This window comes from Spermophilus citellus, assembly GCF_964194105.1.
Source record: "Spermophilus citellus genome assembly, chromosome: 7".
In the NCBI taxonomy this organism is placed as follows: domain Eukaryota; kingdom Metazoa; phylum Chordata; class Mammalia; order Rodentia; family Sciuridae; genus Spermophilus; species Spermophilus citellus.
Genome location: NC_138188.1, coordinates 98,030,033 through 98,049,098, shown reverse-complemented (window position 1 = coordinate 98,049,098; position 19,066 = coordinate 98,030,033). Strand labels below are relative to the sequence as shown.

At 37.0% G+C, this 19,066-nt stretch overlaps 2 protein-coding genes across 6 annotated transcripts in view; one reads left to right on the top strand and one right to left on the bottom strand.

Moving 5' to 3' along the window:
- Nucleotides 1–8,487, bottom strand: part of LOC308653948 (uncharacterized protein) — a 33,820-nt gene extending 25,333 nt beyond the window's left edge. Inside the window, exons 1-2 of one of the 3 annotated variants that reach the window (XR_014023143.1) lie at nt 8,461–8,487; nt 3,598–3,739 (exon numbers count right to left, since the gene is read on the bottom strand). Coding sequence is in view for 1 of the 3 variants with exons in the window: in XM_081302721.1 (XP_081158847.1) it covers nt 3,598–3,739; nt 3,908–3,921 (156 nt within the window). In the remaining 2 variants the exon portion in view is untranslated. Of the gene's footprint in view, nt 1–3,597; nt 3,740–3,907; nt 4,091–8,460 lie in introns of those variants that run through there. The other 2 variants (XR_014023144.1, XM_081302721.1) reach the window with 2 other exon arrangements.
- On the top strand, nt 3,894–18,935 carry RMP64 (ribonuclease MRP subunit p64). 3 transcript variants are annotated; one of them, XM_081302717.1, is made up of 10 exons: nt 3,929–4,050; nt 4,884–4,983; nt 6,195–6,349; nt 9,490–9,569; nt 10,114–10,245; nt 10,672–10,749; nt 12,291–12,646; nt 12,961–13,022; nt 15,305–15,561; nt 17,892–18,935. In XM_081302717.1, the coding sequence occupies exons 3-10, from the start codon at nt 6,314–6,316 to the stop codon at nt 18,346–18,348; spliced, it is 1,458 nt and encodes a 485-aa protein (XP_081158843.1). In that variant the 5' UTR covers nt 3,929–4,050; nt 4,884–4,983; nt 6,195–6,313; the 3' UTR covers nt 18,349–18,935. The 3 variants fall into 3 exon arrangements, with proteins under 3 accessions (XP_081158842.1, XP_081158843.1, XP_081158844.1); XM_081302716.1 differs by lacking the exon at nt 4,884–4,983 and having other exon boundaries at nt 3,894–4,050; XM_081302718.1 differs by lacking the exons at nt 3,929–4,050; nt 4,884–4,983; nt 6,195–6,349; nt 9,490–9,569 and having other exon boundaries at nt 10,124–10,245; nt 10,692–10,749.
- Nucleotides 18,936–19,066: the final 131 nt, after the last annotated feature.

Here is a 19,066-nt window from a genome sequence, read left to right as displayed (position 1 = left end):
TAACTAGGTACACTGACACAGCACACTGTGGATTTCTAATATCCATTTTCCCCTCATGAAGAGATTGTTTGTGTTCAAAACTCCTTAGTCCTTACATTACCAAACCAATGTCAGATACCAAATTGGGGGGCTGTTTCCTGGCATCTCCTCTGTTTCCAAAAAAATGTTATCAGTCAGAGTTCTTCAGTATTACACAGTAAATACGATGTATTTCACCGGAGAGAATTTAAGGAATATAAGAATTGATTACATTGGTGTAAATGAAGTACAAAACCACACCACTGAGGTAACACAGAGGTATATGTGAAAGTAGCTACAATCCCTGAAACAAAGCAAAGAATTTGAGGTTAGCAGAATTTAGACTTTTAGAGGAAGGGTATCACAAAATTGGCACTTAGATCTTTGAGAACACCTTCTAGGCATAGTTAGTACCTCTAAGAGTAGTTCTAAGAGGTAAGAACTACTTCTTAGAACTAAAGGGAGCCAGGGCCTGGAACCAACTGCAGTTGCCTGGGCTGAAGAGTGGTTTTTGGTGTTACAAGTAAGTTCTCCTCCTCCTGCCTTTAACCTCCCTCTAGTGGCCTGTATTGGTATAACAACAACTGGCAAAGAAAGTAGCTTGCAGAGTCCCAGTCCCTGCATCACAGAGCAGTTTGAAGCACCAGATTGAAGTTCAAAGGCCATAGGTGAATGGGCCAAAAAGTATATCTGAATATATTGGTGCACACGCACATGCTCACACATGCACAAACACACACACCTTAAGACTTTGGTGCACAGTATTTTGGCATTGAAAATGTTTTTTTCCTCACTATAACAGCAAAACTTCTATTTTTCTTTTAAAATGGAAGATACAAATAAGTTCATAGAAGGAAAGATATACCCTATTGTTGGAAAAAATTATCATGGTTTTGTTAGGATCCCCCAGATTCTCTCTTCAGTGTGTAGATACATATTTTTTTCATGGAATTATCACTGAATCAGGGGTGGGGGGCAAGGAGGTCCCTCCAAAGAGAAGAAATGGACTTTAACTCAGCGTGGTAAGTTATTCACGTTCATCGCAGAAGAGAATTTCAGGGCATTTTGGAAGCAAGGCACCAGCAAACATTTATTTAAGGGCAGCAAAGGTGTACACACCCGAAGGTAGGGTGCCGGTGCCCCTCACCTCTTAGAGAAGATGAGTGACACACCCATGACTGAGCTCTCTGATTATATATAGAACTTTTCTGGGAAGAAATGTGCAGGTTCTCAGACAAGTTTCTTTGAAAATCAATCCATGATTATCATTCTATATTTGGGGTTCAGAATGTCTTTTTGGTCAAACAGTCTAGCTGCAAATCATTTGTGGGTTCATTGTGTAAGTCTTTGAATCTGGTGGCATTTAAATTATATTTTTGTTCTAGTTGATCTGTTGCAAGCATATGCTGGAAATTATGTCCATCTAACTAAAGAGACAAGCATGACTAGTCATGCTCAAAAATCCTGGTCTCCAGCTACTAAGGGTCTTTTTTTTTTTTTTAAATCTATCTCCCAGAGCTATCTCACTAAAGTTTCTTGTGATCTGCCTCTAGGGGGCTGGGGCAGGAGGCTTTAATGGGAGGACCCTGCATTCTACTATGCTTCTTAAGTGCAATTCCAGTTTTATGTACTTATTTTATGCATTTGATTTCCTTGTAAGATTTTGTGTGTGTGTGCGTGGGGTGGGGTGGGTAATTCCACTGCCTAAATTTTCTAACAGATTCACTATGTGGATACAAAATCATTTTCAATTTTTAGGATTACAACAATGAAGGATAACTTCATATCTAAATTTTTGAGGAAAGACCTAGAAACAAGACATCCATCACACTTTTTACTTTGTCTATATGATAGTACCTCAAAATTATTTTATTTTGTATTTCCTGGATAATGAGGTGGACAAAGTTTTGGATAGTTATTGGTCATTTGCATCTGTGACAGTCTTTCTTCATCATACAGGAAATTTAAAGTATGGCCTTAAAACCTGACTTCCTTATGTACACAGCCTGCATTCCTTCCATATACCCCAGTTCAAGAAAGTTCTGATTTCCCTCCATTATTCATCCAGAATACCATCCCTATCTTCTACTCTTGGTAATGATCTCAGATCTTCCTCTACTAATACAAAGGCTCTCATTTTTAGGCTCCCTTATCTTTCTATTACTGTACTTAAAACATATCCATAACTGTGTGTAGGAGACCAACCTTACACGTGACTGGGTCACACTCCCCGGCTGGGTGCTGAGGCGCTCAGTCACAGAAATGTGGTCGGTGTCTCATGCATGGGTGTGTCTTGCTGTAGCCCCCTGGGTGAAGCTACGCTCACCTGTTCCTTTGTAGTATAACCCCTTGTCCTGTTTAGGATAGAATCTTCTGTGGAAGTGCCTTGTGTGTGTCCCCTTCTTTTACTGTGCCCTTGGGTGTGACCTACCCAGGTGTCAGTCAACCTGCTGACAGTGGACATCATAAAGATAGACTCAGCCCCCTGAAACCTGACCCCTTGCCTCATTTGAATAGTTTCTCCTCAATAAAAGGGGTCAGCCCGTGCTCTCGCTCTCTCTCTTTCTTCGGACCCTTAAGGTCAGAGGAGCCGTCACAGCAACCCCAAAGAAAAAGGTATTTGTGTCTCTTGTGTGGTTATTTCGTGCAGCCCAGTCAGCCCAGTTTAACTGGAGTGACCCCTGAGCCTTTTAGTCGCGAGATCAGAAACCCGGCATCTATGGCTATCTTTAGTTTTTTTCCTGGCTCAGAGACTAAAGGTTCTTTGATTGTCAAGTGGATCCCTTTACTTAAGCACTTGATACACTCCTGTTGTCACCTCTGGTACTTGATACGGTACTAGTCAAATATTTTGTTGAATGAGTAATAGGTCTTGTCCATCAATTATCTTCCTTTTGTCTCTTGAGTATGTCCAGCTTTTCTTACTCTTTTTGTTTCCTTCTTCTTAGCATGTATATGATCAGGTGATTTCCCACTTGCAATGGCCAGTTTCATGAATCAACTTGGCTAGGTTACACAGTACCTAGTTATTCAACCAAACACTAATCTAGGTGTTGCTGTGAAGGTATTCTGTGGATGTGATTAACATCCACAATTTGTTGGCTTTATGGAAAGGAGACTACCCCAAGTAATTTGAGTGAGCCTGATTCAATTAGTTGAAAGGACTTAAAACATAGGTTTCTCTAAAGACAAGAAGGAAGAAGATGAATTTCCACTATGGACTGCTCCTTCAGTTTCTGCCTGAGAGTTTCAAGTCTGCTATACATATTTTGGACCTTACTATCCAATCCCCACAATCACATAAGCCAATTTCTTTAACAAATACCTTCATATGCTACTATTTTTGCTTGATTGGTGGACCCCTGATTAACACATCATCTGTTTTCTTATGAACAGCCAATGGGCCATCTCAAATTCAGTATATCAATAGTTATCTCATTATTCCTGCCACCTATCTAATTTGGTTCTTCTTCTGAATGCCATATTTCAGGTGCAAGGTGAAAATCTAGAAAACACCCTAGACAGGTAAAAATCTAAATACTAGACCTCTACATAAGTTACACTCTCAGTCTCCAGTACCAGTGCTTGAAGGTTCAGGCTTTCATCATTTCTATCTTCAGCATTTGTAATAGACGCTCTAGTCTCCATGTCTCCAGCCTCTTCCCTCTCAAATTTGTTCTTCAGAGTGCTCTTCCTCTGATGCAGGGTGACCAAAATTGCCCTGTTGAAGAGTGAACAAGGAAGTCATTTGTCACATATAGCAAGGACTCTGCAACCCACACTGTGGAGCCCAGGTAAAGGCTGCCTGTTGCTGTGCTCTGGGCCCCGCCCCTCCCCATTTACCCGCCTTGGCCTTACCCCCCTCCTCTGCCGCTCCACTTGGTCTCACCCAGCTCCGCCCATCGTAAGCCCGCCCCGTCTCCAAGATGGCTGCTACCATGCCGCCGGGCCCGGAGCCGTGGAACCGCGTGAGGATCCCTAAGGCGGGGAGCCAGAGCACCGTGACCGTGCGGGACCCTGGCGCCTCCTTGAGTGAGTGAGGGGCTGCGAGGAGCGCCGACGTTTCCGGAGGAGCCTTCGGGCCGGCCGGCGCCCGTAGAGCGGGGCGGGACTTCCTGAGTCCCGGGAACGCTGGGAAGGGGCGCTGAGCTTCGCAGGGTGTTCCGCTGCACTGGGCAGTGTGCGGAGGGCATCTGTCGTCCCCCGTTCTGGCTGTTGTAGTGAACCCACGTGCTAACGCAGGGCCTGGCTGGGGGGGTCAAGGGCCAAAGTGCCGCTCCGCGCCCAGAGGACATAGCAGGCGCCGGAATAAAGTGCTGCCTGGGAACCGGCAGAGTTGGCTCAGGCCGCCCGGAGCTTGCTCTTAGACTGTTAAGCCACTTGGGCCCGAGGAGCTGGGGAGTCACCCAAGCATTCTGGACTTAACGCACAATCTTGCTGGACCTCTGGCTCCTTATCTGTAAAACAAGAATTTGCCTCCCTTACCCCTAACTAACATGATGGATCTCCTGATGCAAATTAGGAGAGTGCAGTGTGAACTCAAGTGTTAGTAACGTGGTATACTGCTGGTTTTGGCATTAGGATGTAGTAGGTAGGAGCCTAGGAGAGTTATTAAACCTTTTTGTGCCTAAGCTCATTTTCTAATGGGAGTAGAAATAGTATCTTCTTCTTCAAGTCTGTCTTGGGGAAAGCGAGTCTGTACTATATGGCGATAGACAAATGCTAGCATTTGTTAAAATTACATTAATAGAAAAATTTAATGACGTTTATTAATGTTAAATACAGCCTATCAAATAAATCATCACCTCCGCCCCATTCCCTCCCATCCATCCTTTCAGTTTACCGATTAATCTTCCTTCCTCTAGAACTTTTTAAACAGAATTCCTGTTAGGCATGGGACATTGACTAATTCGCTCCTCATCCCCAAGGCAGCCTTTTTTGTCTTCAAATATTTGGGACAGTAAGGTAATTCTGCATGTTGTATACAAACCTGCCTTTGTGTTACCTCCATCTAGAGTGCTTGCCTTCCCTTAGAGCCATAGAACAGTTGACTTCCTTTTTTTGACACCTTTGCAGATTAGGAAACTTCTGGGCACTGGTGTTCAGTCAGATATTCAACTAATATAACTTCTAGTGGACATGGTGGTTTCTCTTTTTAAATATGAACTTCTGTTCACATAAGAGATTGGTTTCAGAAACCTCTTGAGTTCCAAAAATCTGCAGATGCTCAAGTCCTTTATATAAAATGGTACAGTATTTGCATATAACCTGCACACATTCTTCTCTATACTTTAAATAATTTCTAGATTACTTATAATACCTAAGTATAATGTAAATATCATGTAAATAGTTTTTATACTGTATTATTTAGGAAATAGTGACAAGAAAAAAGTCTGTACATATTCAGTACAGATGGATTATCCCCCAACCTCAAATATTTTCAATCTGAGGTTGGTTTAATCCATATATTTCACCCATGGATATAAAGGACTGACTACATATTCTTGTCTTTTTATGGTACCAGGGATTAAATTCAGGAATACTTAACCACTGAGCCACATCCCCAGCCCTTTTTTATTTTTTATTTTGAGACAGAGTCTTGCTGAGTTGTTTAAGGCCTCAATAATTTGCTAAAGCTGACTTTGAACTTGTGATCCTCCTGCCTCAGCCTCCTGAGTCTCTGGGATTACAGGTGTGAGTCACCATGCCTTGCTTTTGTCTTTCTTAAAAGTGATATCCGAATACAGTTTCTTTGACTTTAAAGGCTATGAATCTATCTGTTCTGTTTTGCTTACATGCATAGCAAAACGGGAGATTTAGAGAAGTACGTATGCCCAGCTTCAAAGTATTTAAAGTGTACACCAAATGAGTGACTGTATTCAGATGAAAAAAAAAATTACTTAAGTCATGGTAAAATGCAATGTAAAGATATATGTATTCTTGTTGAACAGATGTTCTCTTAATGATTTCTTGGGGTTTATATCATTGATCACCATTTTCTAACTTCTCACTTATTTAGAATCCTTCGTTGTTTGTGCAGTTGAGGTTTACTGTATTAATTTCATTTTTGATTGCTTTAAAGCAAATAAGGAAAGGTATTTCTTCCAGTGTATTTTTCATATAGTATCCTTAATGTAGAAATACATATGAAGTCTTATTAAATGTCTCTGCTTTAGACCTTTGCATTGCAGCTGTAATTAAAGAATGCCGTCTTGTCACACGGTCGCTGAGGAGCCAAACCTTAGATGCAGAAGCAGATGTGTTATGTGCAGTCCTTTACAGCAATCACAACAGAATGGGCCACCATAAACCTCATCTGGCCCTCAAACAGGTGAGGAGGAAGCCCTATGTTCAATGCCCAGATTGTTACTTGAAGAAGATGTAAATCACACTGTCACTATTTTATTATAATGGAAATCTCAGTAAATTACTTGTGATTTATAGATCTGTAGCCCAGAGTTAAATGTGAGTCTTCCTGAAACCATTTCAAAAAAGTATTTTTTTTTTGTTTGAAAGTAAGTATGTTTAGATTAATTCTTTCCCAGTTTTTTCTAATTAGGAAGTAAAAAAAATTTTTTTCGTTTTGTGCAATCTATGTAATAGTGCCTTTGCTTACCTGAAAGATAAAGTGATCAAGGTAAAAGTGTCAAATATTAACAAACAATTATCTGAGCATATTTAAATCCTAAAATCCTAAAAAGAACAATATTTTGGTTTATTGTGGGGCACATAATCTAATCAATAGTAAATGAGTATATGGCAAGTTTTTGGTATAAAGTGGTTTCCTGTAATTATTAGAGCTTAAGACAAAATTGGTTCCTGCAGCTTGGACTAAAACATAGAGTAGAGCCTCTTAAGCTACGTTCATTATGTGTTCATTCATTTATTCACTTTATTTGTGTAACAGACACCTTGCAAATATTGTTTATAACTTTATTTGTGCCAGGCACTGAGCTTCGTGCTGGGTATATAGGAGTGAAAAAGACAAACATTGTCTCTAATCTTATAGACTCAACTTTCTTGTTAAATTTTTCCTCCCATTATTTAAGGCAAAAGAATGAAAAACTCTTCATTAAAGAAAGATCAGGGATCATGGTCTTTTCCTAAAGATTCCCTAGGATAACTTTTATCTGAGTGGAAGTAATCCAAAAGCAAAATAATTAACTCTTAGATTTAACATATTTTCCTCCTGGCTTCTAGGTGGTATATAATCACCCAGTCAAAAAAATTTGGTGTTTTATTGTCTCAGTTTCTTCTTTTTGTGTAGCTCTCCCAACCAATTTATAAATTGGAACTTTCTCTGCATCTCCTCTTCAGTTCTGGCTGCCATTTTCGTGTTTAGACCTTTTCAGCATGTAGTTCTTATTATCCTAACTGATGTTTTTTTTAGTCTGGCTTACATTTTGGTGTATTCAATTTAACAAAACTAGGTTATTAACCATCCTAAAACAACTTTGATTTTTTAGTAATTCTCCATTGTGTCCCAAATAAAGTCAAAACTCCTTCGTTTGGCTCCTGGTATACTCTAATGATCTAGCCTCTTCAGCCTTTGTTAGCTCAGGCTTCTCTCTGGCCTTCATGTGTCTTGTGTTGTGGCCAACCTGAACTTTTTTTTAAAATTTTTTTTTTAAAGCAGTACTGGAGATTGAACCTAAGAGCACTGTGCCACTGAGCTATACTCCAAGTCTTTTCAGTCATTTAAAAACAAAAAAAACTTGAGATAGGGTCCTGCTGAGATGCTGAGACTGACGTCAAACTTGCAATCCTCCTGTCTCAGCTTCTTGAGTCACTAGTATTACAGGAGTGCACCACCATGTCTGGATAGCCCGAATTCTTAATGTGTTTACTATGTTTGTTCCCTCTTTTGAAAGGCTGTCTCATCTTCTAAGTCCCCTGGCAGTGATAATTTTTTTCTTTCTAAGATGTAACATGAGTGTATGTTATGGCAATCCCATTTTGAGTTGCATTTTTATTATTAGTAGTAAAGTTGAGTATTTTTTGATTATTTACTATCTTGGCTTCCCTTTCATTTCTCTTATAGCATTTAATACAATCTGTGTTGAGGTACAGTTATTTGTGTATATGTTCCTTATATCCTTTAGCAGGGAACTTGTCTCATAGTGTCTCTCGCTGCTGCAGCTGTTACTATCACTGCTACTGCTGCCTTATATCTCCTTAACATTTCATAGTTTACAGAGAACTTTCACATACATTGAGATTTAATATTTTCTCTTCAAAAGCCAGATACTGGGATTTGCTTTTTAACACTCCCTCAAATGGAGCACAAAAAATATTTTTGATTCCTCTTTTGTGTGACAATTCTTTGAGTGTAGTAAGACTTGTTATGTTCTTCCATGTCCTGTCTCTTCTTTGCTCAAGTTCTCAATTTTTTTTGGTCCTGTCTCTTGAATCATAGTTTATTTAGTTTACCAAGCACCTTACCTTTTTGGTTTGTTGTTACCTCTCTCAAAGAGTGGCGTTCAGATTTAAAAACTGAAAAAGATAGGAGCTTTTAAGAAGAATTTAAGGATTGTTACTTTTATTATTCTGAAAATTGCTGTTAAGATAGAATCCTTAACTTTCATTCAACTTCGTAGTATACATGTAACTCCAGCAAGATACTATTGTTGCTGGTACCAGTACACATCCAAATCTATACAGTCTTTAAATTATGGATACAGTCCCATGCATACCCTTTGTGTGGAATTTCCTGATAACTACAGAATTCTTGGACCATTCTGTATAATGAGTATCTCTTGCCATTTTTAAAAAATGGTATTTAGTGCCTACTTCTAAGAACTGGATTATACTGATGATCAAAATGGACAAAATACAGTATGGCGCTTAGAGAACATTTTGGAGAGAAAGGCAATGAATTAGTCAATCAGTTAATAATGATATGTCAGTGGTGGTAAGTGCTGTGAAGAAAAGGAGGGAATTGAAATTTTAAATACATCAATTTTTATTTTAGCATTTAAATATTTTATATATCATCTTATTTTTACTACTAGAAATTGGAAAATGCCTCAGTATATCTCCTAGCATGCTTCGTTGAGATAACATTTGTTCAATGACTCAGTCACTTTTATCATATTTGTGGTACTTTATAGACTGTTGAAATTTAGTAGTTAATAATTTAATATCTTGTTTTAATGGCTTCACTATTATAAAGCATGTTGCTTCATCAAAATCATAATCAAATACTCATTTTGGCTCCTTTTATCATGTTCTGGCATTTAGTAATTTCTTAATCATTATCTTATTTGAGCAGTTTGTTGAGTAGGATAAATTCCATATTTGTAACCAGAAGCAATTGTTTTGGGTTTTGGATTTCTTTACCCTTAAACAAAAGGTATTCTGTAGTATTTAGCTTGTTTTCACACTTTGAAAGTATGGTTTCTTTGCTTTCCTGGTCATATCAAGTGAACCCTGACTGCATTATACTGACTTGACCTGCTCTTTCTTTTTCAGGTTGAACAATGTTTAAAACGTTTAAAAAACATGAATTTGGAGGACTCAATTGAAGATGTATCTGAGCTGCTTTCTTCCACGTAGGTGGTCTATTGCTTTGTGTTGTGGTGGGCTGGGAACTTGATGTCCTGTCGTGTTTCCCCTTTAGATTTTCTCTGCTTGGTGGTGGGGTATAACCAGTTATACCTCAGCTATACAATTTTGTTTTAATAAGGGGCACCTGGTGTTTGTGGTTATCTCCTTCTGTTGGTCTGTGGGAAAGAGTGGAGTGACTTTGAAAGCTGGATCACAATAGGCTATATTGGGGAGCTGGGGATGTGGCTCAAGCGGTAGCGCGCTCGCCTGGCATGTGTGCGGCCTGGGTTCGATCCTCAGCACCACATACAAACAAAGATGTTGTGTCTGCGGAAAACTGAGAAATAAATATTAAAAAATTCATATTCTCTCTCTCTCTATCTCTCTAAAAAAATATTTAAAAAAAACAATATGCTATATTGAAACATTAGTTGGTTATTATTGAGTATACTTTTTGAGCTTAAAATAAGTCTTCTCTTGAAAACTGCTATAGAAATGTTTTTTTTTTTGTTTTAAAATGAAATAATGCACTTTTCTGTTTTTGTCAAGTGAAAGTCAGCCTTCATCTGCCAAAACGTGTGTCATCCCCAGCCAACCAGTGGTGGAATTGGTGTTGATGAAGGTTTTGGGAGCCTGCAAGTTATTACTCCGCTTGTTGGACTGCTGTTGCAAGGCATTTCTGTATCCTTTAATCTATTAAAATAACTTCCGGTGAATGGGCATTGTCTGGATATATTTAACAGTATTTCTGTTTGAAAGCAAGGGCCTGATAAATGTTATAACCTGTGAGAATTTTAAAAATTTTGTTTCTTGACCTTCTTTTCCTCGTAATTGGTGGATATGGCCATTGCCAGACATTCTTTCTCTAGCACATATTATCTTCAAAGCACTGGCAGCTAGAAAATTCTTAAGCTTAGAAGTTAAATTTAGGAACTTCGAAGTTATGTTGATTACTATATTTTTACATTTTTGTGACATTAAGGGGAACATGCTTTAAGTCTTCAAGAAGATTCTTTTTACTTTCAATCTATTTCTTCTTTCATAATTGTAACTTGCAAAGCACAGATTACTTTTGTTTTGTTTTCCCACCTTAAATTGATTCTCCAGCTTAACTGTGAAACATCTAGGATTGCAAGAGTTTATTATTTTAAATCTTGTGATGGTTGGGCTGGTGAGCAGATTCTGGTACGTAGATGGCCTTTAACATAAAAATAACAGATTTTTATTTCTTTTTCATTTCCCTACCTCAATCTAGGTTTCTTATTAGTAGTTTTTATATAGTTTCATTTCATATTGTTTTTTCATGGGATGCTGAAGGTGCAGGAGTCCCTTTCTTCATCTGATCAGTTTACTTTTGGTAGATTGGGAAGCTAAGTGCTGATGATTATGTCAAAGGAGTAGGCTTTGAATCTGAAGCCAAAAAATTCAGCCTAACATTAAACAACTGAAGAAATGAATTCCTAGGATTTAGGATTTGGAATAAAAAAAATTGGTGGCAGAGATTGCATTGCAATGGGCTTTTTTTTTTTTTTTTTTCTTTTTGGTATTAGATATTTAACCAAGGGGCACTTTACCACTGAGCTACATCCCTAGTCCTTTTTTGGGGGGGTGGAGTGGGGAGGGACAGGGTCTTACTAAGGTGCTTAGGGCTTCACTTAGTTGCTAAGGCTGCTCTGGAATTTGTGATCTCCTGTCTCAGCTTCCTGAGCTGCCAGGATTAAAGGTATGTGCCATAACTGGTGGGGCTATTTAAAATAATGATATTCTTATGCTGGCTATACCATGATTCTTTTTGCCACGTAGTTTCTAAGTTTTTTAAAAAATATTTTTAGCTGTAAATGGACACTATATCTTTATTTTTATTTATTTATTTTTATGTGGTGCTGAGGATTGAACCCAGTGACTCACAAGTGCGAGGCAAGAACTCTACCACTGAGCTAAACCCCAACCCCTAGTTTCTAATTTTTAATGAAAGTGAAAAATGAAATTTGATATTCCTTATGTGCTATAAAACAGCACTGTTTTTAGAGGCCTGTTTAGTTGATGTAAAGAAAACTTGGCAATACTTGCAAACTAAAGAGACGATCTCTTGAATTTCTTAACATATATATTGTGAAAATGATTTGATGAATAGTTAGACTCAGAATTGGTTCATTAGCTCTAATTTTTGAATGTAAAACTGAAAAATGTAGAAAATTCTTTCTGCATTCAGTGACTGAAAACCTTGCTTTGTTGTCTTAACTTGGATCTATCATGTACTATTTCTTATCACTTTGCTTTTATTCTGCTTTTTCTTAATCAGAGGGAATACCATTTGAATTACTGTCATTTATCTTAAAATGTTTAACTTTTGTTATTTTCTGTAATGAAAAGAGATTTAACTTTTGCTGATTACAAGCATACATGCTTATCTTATAAAAAACATAAAAATGTAAAGTATTTGAAATTTACTTAAAATCTCATCATTAAGATAAAACCACCTATTAAATTTTTATGTGCATTTTTTGACATAGCTCTCTACTCTTTGTTTTTGAGTATTGTTTTGTACTTGAATTTGTCTGTTGTGCTGGATTAAACCAACCACTTGCAACTTGCATAGTGGTGTTGTTTTTAAATCTATACTGATAGAGCTTGATAGCCATTTGTTTTCAGTTTTGAATCTTATAGTTTATTATGTAATCTACATTGTAATTACTAGCTAATCTATGAGCTCCTGTTCTTTCTAGGGTTCTCTATAAAGGTGTTTTAAGAAGGTTGATTTCTTTATATGAGCCATTGTTTGGATTACTTCAAGAGATCACTAGGATTCAACCCATGCCTTACTTTAAAGGTTTTACCTTTCCTTCTGATATTGCTGAATTTCTAGGACAGCCCTATCTTGAAGTCTTTAAGAAAAAAATGCCTACAGCTTTTGCAGCTAAAGGAGTAGCTAAGCTACTAAATAAACTCTTTTTAACAAAAGAACAATCGTCAAGGTCCAGCGAAGACACTTTACTTAGAATTTCCAAAAAAGCTAAACAAATGAAGACCAATATACAGAATAATGTGGATCTTGGACAGCCAGTAAAGAATGTCTTCAAAGGTAATTTGCTTTGATATAGTACATATTCTAATTAAATAAAACTTTTAAAAGCATGATGTAGTCATACATTGTATAGAAAGAAATTCTCTGTCTCACTGCTGAATGTTAACCCACCCTGATTAGAGAGGTATAATTACACCTATGTTTTCCAAGGCTGAGCACTTAAAAGTTCTTTGTTAGAAATAGTTTTTTACTTGCTTTATTCCCTTTATTTCTTTTGTAGTAACTTGGCAAGAAATGTGCACTTAAGAATTTGTTGGAGATTTGAAAATACCATTCCTAAGTTTTTCTATCTGATTTTTCTACCTCCACAGAAAAGTCTACAGGATTTGATGTGAGGTCTTTCTGCAAGCAGCTGAAACACAAAGCCACTGAGGTTTGTCTGACTTAATTTAATACAGCTTTTGATTTCTGCTAATTTGTAGAGGATGTTACTCACCAAGAACAGGGAATAAATCCTAGTCCTCTGTTTATGCCCAGCTTTAAGGTTGGTGCCTTATTAGTTGTGTGTATGCTTTTGAATGAATAGAGGCAGGGAATTTTTTAATGCTTCCAGTTAATTCAGTTAATAGAATGCTTTCAGAAATGTTTTAGTATGAGTTTCTTTAGAATTTTAAAGTGACCATAACATCGATTATAAGTATGGACTACACTGCAGTTTAAGAGTATGGGCTTTGCAATCAGACAGATGTTTTGAATCCTAGCCTTGGTTTATACTAGCTGTGTGACCTGTCAGTTCCCTGGTCTCTTCATACCTCTATTTTATAATAATAGTATGAACCTCACAGTGTGTGGATAGTTTTAATACATACAAAGCGTTCAGTGGGATCTGGAGCGTGGTAAGCATTTAATTGGTGTTAGACATTACTAGCAATTGTAATCATTTTTATCATCCTCATTTGTTATGAGGTTATTTTCTTCTTATTGAGTTCAAACTTTAACATGATTCCTCTCTTCAGTTAGTGCCTGTAAATTCTGTTTGTTCTGTACTTAACAGTTAAGTATGTCAGTGTCAACCCTTTTTCACCATAATAACTACTTGATTTTTATTATCCTTTATCTTTGTAAAATGTCTTTCTTCTCATTTCATTTGTTGTTTTTCTTCTTCCATTCTATTTAATAATTAATTATTAATCATTTCTAATAAGTCACAGTTTTTACAAGGACTTCAGATTGCCAGAGGGAGGGATAAAAATAATAGCTAATATTTTATGTGCCTGACATTGCTCTAAATGTTTTATGTGCATTAACTCATGCAATCTTCTGAGAAGTCCTGTGAAGCAGATAATTTTATTACTGATTTCATGTTTCAGATGGGGAAATTGAGGCATAGAAAGACTAAGAAATTGCCAGGCCACACACTGAATGAGTGGAAGAGCTGGATGCAGGCAGTATATTTTCTTTACTACTATTCCAGGCAGTATATTTTCTTTATTACTATTCCAGGCAGTATATTTTCTTTACTACTATTCCAGCCCCAAAATATTTTTAATTCAATTCTGTCTCGGAGAGCTGTGGTACCTTGTGATCCTTGAAACTTTTGCAGCTTATCCAGCTGCTTGTAGATGAGCTGGTTTTGAAACTGGTTGGTTGATGTCCCTTTCAAGAGTAATCACTACCATATTTTTAGAAGTTGACACTAATGTGCCATTTGCTTTTAAGGATAAACTTGTTTTATTGATCACCAAACAAAATGTTGATGGGTCTCTACTTTTATATTTTGCATTTCTTTTTTAAGATGAGTGTGAGAAATTTAGAAGGTAAGCTTTGAAAGGAGAATAGAAGCAGACTTAGTAGGTGGCATGTTTTCATAGGAAATAGTAAAAGTAAAATCCAAACTTGACTTGATATATAGAAAGAAGGGATTGAAAAAATAAAGGTGCCTTGTAAGAAAATGGTTTAACTGGGGCTGGGGATGTGGCTCAAGCGGTAATGTGCTTGCCTGGCATGCGCGGGGTGCTGGGTTCGATCCTCAGCACCACATAAAAATAAAGATGTTGTGTCCACCAAAAACTGAAAAATAAATATTAAAAAATTCTCTTTCTCTCCTCTCTCTCTCTCTTAAAAAAGTTAAAAATTAAAAAATTAAAAAAAAAAAAGAAAATGGTTTAACTGAAATGGAAATGTTGCTCACTTAAGCATTTTTAACATGTTCACTCCGTTAATTAAATGATTGGTAGGTCTGCTTTGTTGGATACTTTGCAGGCTCCACCTCCCCCCATCCTCAAGTATTTTCAGTAACATTTATGACTCATTATTGAAGAAGGTTACTTAGCAGATAGACCAGCTTTGAGTTTAAAGGTTCTCAATCCAAACTGAAGTGTTTTTCCATTATTAGGCTTTGACTGGTATTTAACCATTTGGAGTTTCATTCTTGTATGTATGTTGATGTGTGCACTAGAAATATTTATATTGAGTTTCATGGGTCCATCTAATTCAACTGTCTTAGTATAGAAGTGGGGAAAAAACAAATTGTGCTAGGAGCTGAGAATAAAAAATTAAGATTTTTAGGACAAAAGGATAATACAGCAAAAAGTTTTCCTTCTTTTAAAAAAACTGATTATTTTAAACTTCTGATTGAGTCAGCTTTCCTTCTTGTCATATATTTACAAATCATTAATGTATTTAATATATTTTCTTCATCTTTTCATATTTTAGGAGACCAGCTTTGAGTTTAAAGGTTCTCAATCCAGACTGAAGCCAACAAAACATTCTCAGAAAGTGATAGGAACTACTCCTGTCAGAAATTTTGTGCAACAATTCCGAGAGGCCAAGACTTTCAAACAACTCTCTGAAGCAATCCAAATGGCAATTACATGGTGCAGGAGCAAAAAATTCAAGGCTCAGGCTACCTTTCTGGGTAACAAACTTCTTAAAAGTAACAGGCTTAAACATGTGGAAGCTCAAGGTTATAGGTAAGGATATTACAAAAATTATATTTCTTTACTTTTTCTGTTGTTGCTTAGGGCAAAAGTATTTATATTCAAGTCTCTTTTCTTTAAAATAGGATGTCTAGCAGCTCTAACTGTGCTGAAAGTGAGATCTACTCAAATTGTAATTTCATTTCTTGCTTTTGTCATATGGGCATAGTTATGTTATTGGGAGAAAGAAAGCAAACTTAGGTTAATTGGACCTACTCACTAGTACTTTTTATCATTCCCATCTATTCATTCAGGAAGCATTAAGAATGCCTGGCGTGCAAAGCCTGAGGACACTGCTGCAGGAGGAAGACTGGTCCTTAGAATGCTCATGCTTTAGTGGGACAGGTGGCCTTTCTGCACACAGTGTAGTGAGATGAAGGTGTGAGCGCAGGAATGGGAGCCTGCACCTCAAGGTCCCCCACACCAGGCTGCCAGCATCCAGGGTCAAGCTAGATGTTCAGAGGAGTTACTCCTCATGTATTGATGTCTTTCTTTTCCTTTGATTTTTATACTCATAGAACTGTTTATGATTATAGGCCAGTGTTGCCTGAAGTTATTTGAAGTTATAGCTACTTCAGGGCTCTTATTTTTACTGAAAATAATAGATGCTGATGGTACCAAGTCACAGACAGGCATAAATATCCTTATTCCCTTTCACAGAGGCAGTTATCACTCTGACTAGTTTTTTATGTTCAAGAAATATTCTATCACACACCATAATTTCTTACTGATAGCCATAAACATGTAACTACCCAGGGCTTTATAATGTTTCTTGTGGATGAACCACCGTAACTATCTGAAATTTAAGTTTTATTTTAAAAATTATGAAAAAGATATTTCTACTTTAGAAAAAATGTGGTATATAATGGGGATTTTTGTAGCAAATTAAATATAAATAATCTCACAACAATGCTTGGGAGAAGTTGTTGAATATTCCTAGGGATGAACTAGAAGGTTTTAAACATTGGGATCCCCTAGAGGTCTGTAGTCATCTTAAAGGGATCTATCCTAGGGTTGGAAATTGCTAGAGATGGTGAGAGGCCCTTTATTCAAGATTGGGTTGGATGAGGCAGAGATGATGATTAAAAGTTAATGAGAAAGGGGAGATAACCAGGGAATGAAATTGATCAAATTATGTTATGCAAGTATGAAAATGTCATGATTCCACTATTATGTATAATTGCAAAGCATAATAAAAATCATTATACAAAGAGGGAAAAAAAAGATCTCATCAGCTTACCTGAAGGGGACAGCTCTGAATGTCTGTGGAAGGAAGGAAGGAAGGAAGGGAGGGAGGGAGGGAATGAAAAAGGAAGGAAGGAGTTAATGAGAACAATCACAAAGTTGCTTATTGGTTAAGCCACTATTGTCTGTACTTCCCTTAGTCCTCTTTCACATTGTCCTATTTAGCTGTTTCATTTTTTTGTACTACACTTTATATTTAATTTCCACAATAACTCCATGAGGTAGGCAGCATTATTCTCATTTTATACATGAGAAAATGGAGGATTTTTGCATAAGGTGTAATTACTGGAGGCTTATAACTCAATTCAGGTTCTCTAATTCCTGTTCCTATTCATTCTCTTTTCATTTCAATATAAGAGTTACACCTACACTTCTCTGTTAAATGTCACCACTTAGAGTAAGACAATAGTTTTGAAACAGAGATCATGGATTACTTCAAATGTCTGTATTTGTTTTAAAAGTAACAAGGGAAGTGGGATAGGGAGTGTAGACCTATGTTAATATTTTAAAATTTGCCCATTACATTGAGGCAGTTCAGTAAGCATTGATGAACCTATGGTAGTGCACCCTATTTAGAAACAAAAATACCTTTTAGAATCAACTGTTTGAATTCAGAATTTTGAACACTTGAAGATGATGTGCTATAGACTGCATTTCAGGTAGCTCAAGGTTACCTGAAGTTTGTATGGCAGAGGACCTGATTCCTTTTTTCTTGTTCATTTCCTCTGTCAACATGAGTTGCTTGTCTAGATGTGGATAACTGTGTACTGATGGATTTTTTTCACTTGTGATGTTTTGCATTTCCACTTCTGATACACTATGAGGGCAGAGTTCATCATTCAGCAAAACAGACACATCTGCCTATAGTCTGAATCAGAGGGAGGTTTTGCTCTGAAAATTTGAAACTCCAGTTTCCTTATTTCCTTCTTTTATGATTCTGAGATTATACATAGGGAGAGGACTTGTAAATAAATTGTGTCCTTTTCTGTAGGAAGTTGGTAGAAAGGAAACATGTTTAAATAGTGCTTGAATTATTTGCATCTCAAAAAGTTCAGACTTTTTTTCTTTTTGTCTTTTAGTTTGCCAAAGAAACTAGAGTGCATAAAAACATCTATTAGCAACTGTCTTCTTCGTGGCTCAGGAATCAAAACTTCAAAGTATCATCTGAGACAAAGGAGATCACAGAATAAATTTTTTCTGAGACAAAGGAAACCACAGAGAAAGTTGCAGTCAATTCATCTGAAGGAAATACAGCAGTTTTCTTCAAAGAGTGCTACAGACACCAGTGCTAAGTGGAGACTCTCATGCCATACAGTTCAGAGAACTGATCCTGGTCCTAACAGTAAGCAGCTCTTGAGCAGACTTTCAAGTCCTGTCAAACAAACTAAGGAGCAACAGATTCATGAGAACCTCCTAGGAAGCAATGGAAGTGAATGTGATTCATGGATAAAAATACGAATAAACAAAGAGAGTATGCCAGAATCTGTTAAGGAGACAGATGACATTGATGACATTTTTGCTTTAATCGGAGTTTAGGTGTTCATATGTGAGACTTTTAAGTAGTTAACAATCTGAGTCAGTCTTCTGCTGTTTTAAGAGGAGCTGCTTCTGTGTAACATCACATAGGAGTTCATTTTGGTTCAGTAAACATTTATAGTTGCCTTGTGCCATTTATCAACAAGTGTTTATTTGGTTTTGACTACATGACAGGTATTAAGATGAAGTCTGTCAGCCTGCCCTTGAGAAACAAATGTAATTCCTTCACTGGGGCTGATAGGTCCCTGAAAATTTGAATAGTTTTATGATTTACCAGGGAATGAAGACCTGAATAATAAAGTTTGCAAAAACTCCTGTGCCTTAAGGTAAATGGGGAGTAAATTGGAGAGTAGCAAGGAAGTACCCTTGAGGGTCACTTAGTCCTTTAAGTCCACCTCTAAATACCAATGTTTATAGCTTCCATCCATTGTGCTGTCTTATTTATGTATTAGACTGAATTATCAAAAAGACTTAAAAGTTTTGTCAGTAATTTGTATTTATTACCAGAGACAAGGCACAACCATTTTTTCTCTTCATTTGTTCACCTTATCCCACAGGAGGGTACATTAAAATACTTTTGAAGTTTTTCAAGAGATTTTTAGTTATTTGTTAATATTGTTTATGTGGTACCAATCAAGAATTTTTTTTCCCCCCTAGTAAACCTTTTCCATTAGGGATATAAGATGGCTTGTGGTTATGTGTGAAATGCAACAGGATA

What these genes read in the sequence shown, in the direction of transcription:
- RMP64 (XM_081302716.1), top strand. Translation starts at nt 3,945, where the DNA reads ATGGCTGCTACCATGCCGCCGGGCCCGGAGCCGTGGAACCGCGTGAGG. An exon ending in AGTAAAGAATGTCTTCAAAG is followed by an intron (nt 12,647 to 12,960) that starts GTAATTTGCTTT and finishes CTACCTCCACAG; the next exon opens with AAAAGTCTACAGGATTTGAT. An exon ending in TGAAACACAAAGCCACTGAG is followed by an intron (nt 13,023 to 15,304) that starts GTTTGTCTGACT and finishes TTCATATTTTAG; the next exon opens with GAGACCAGCTTTGAGTTTAA.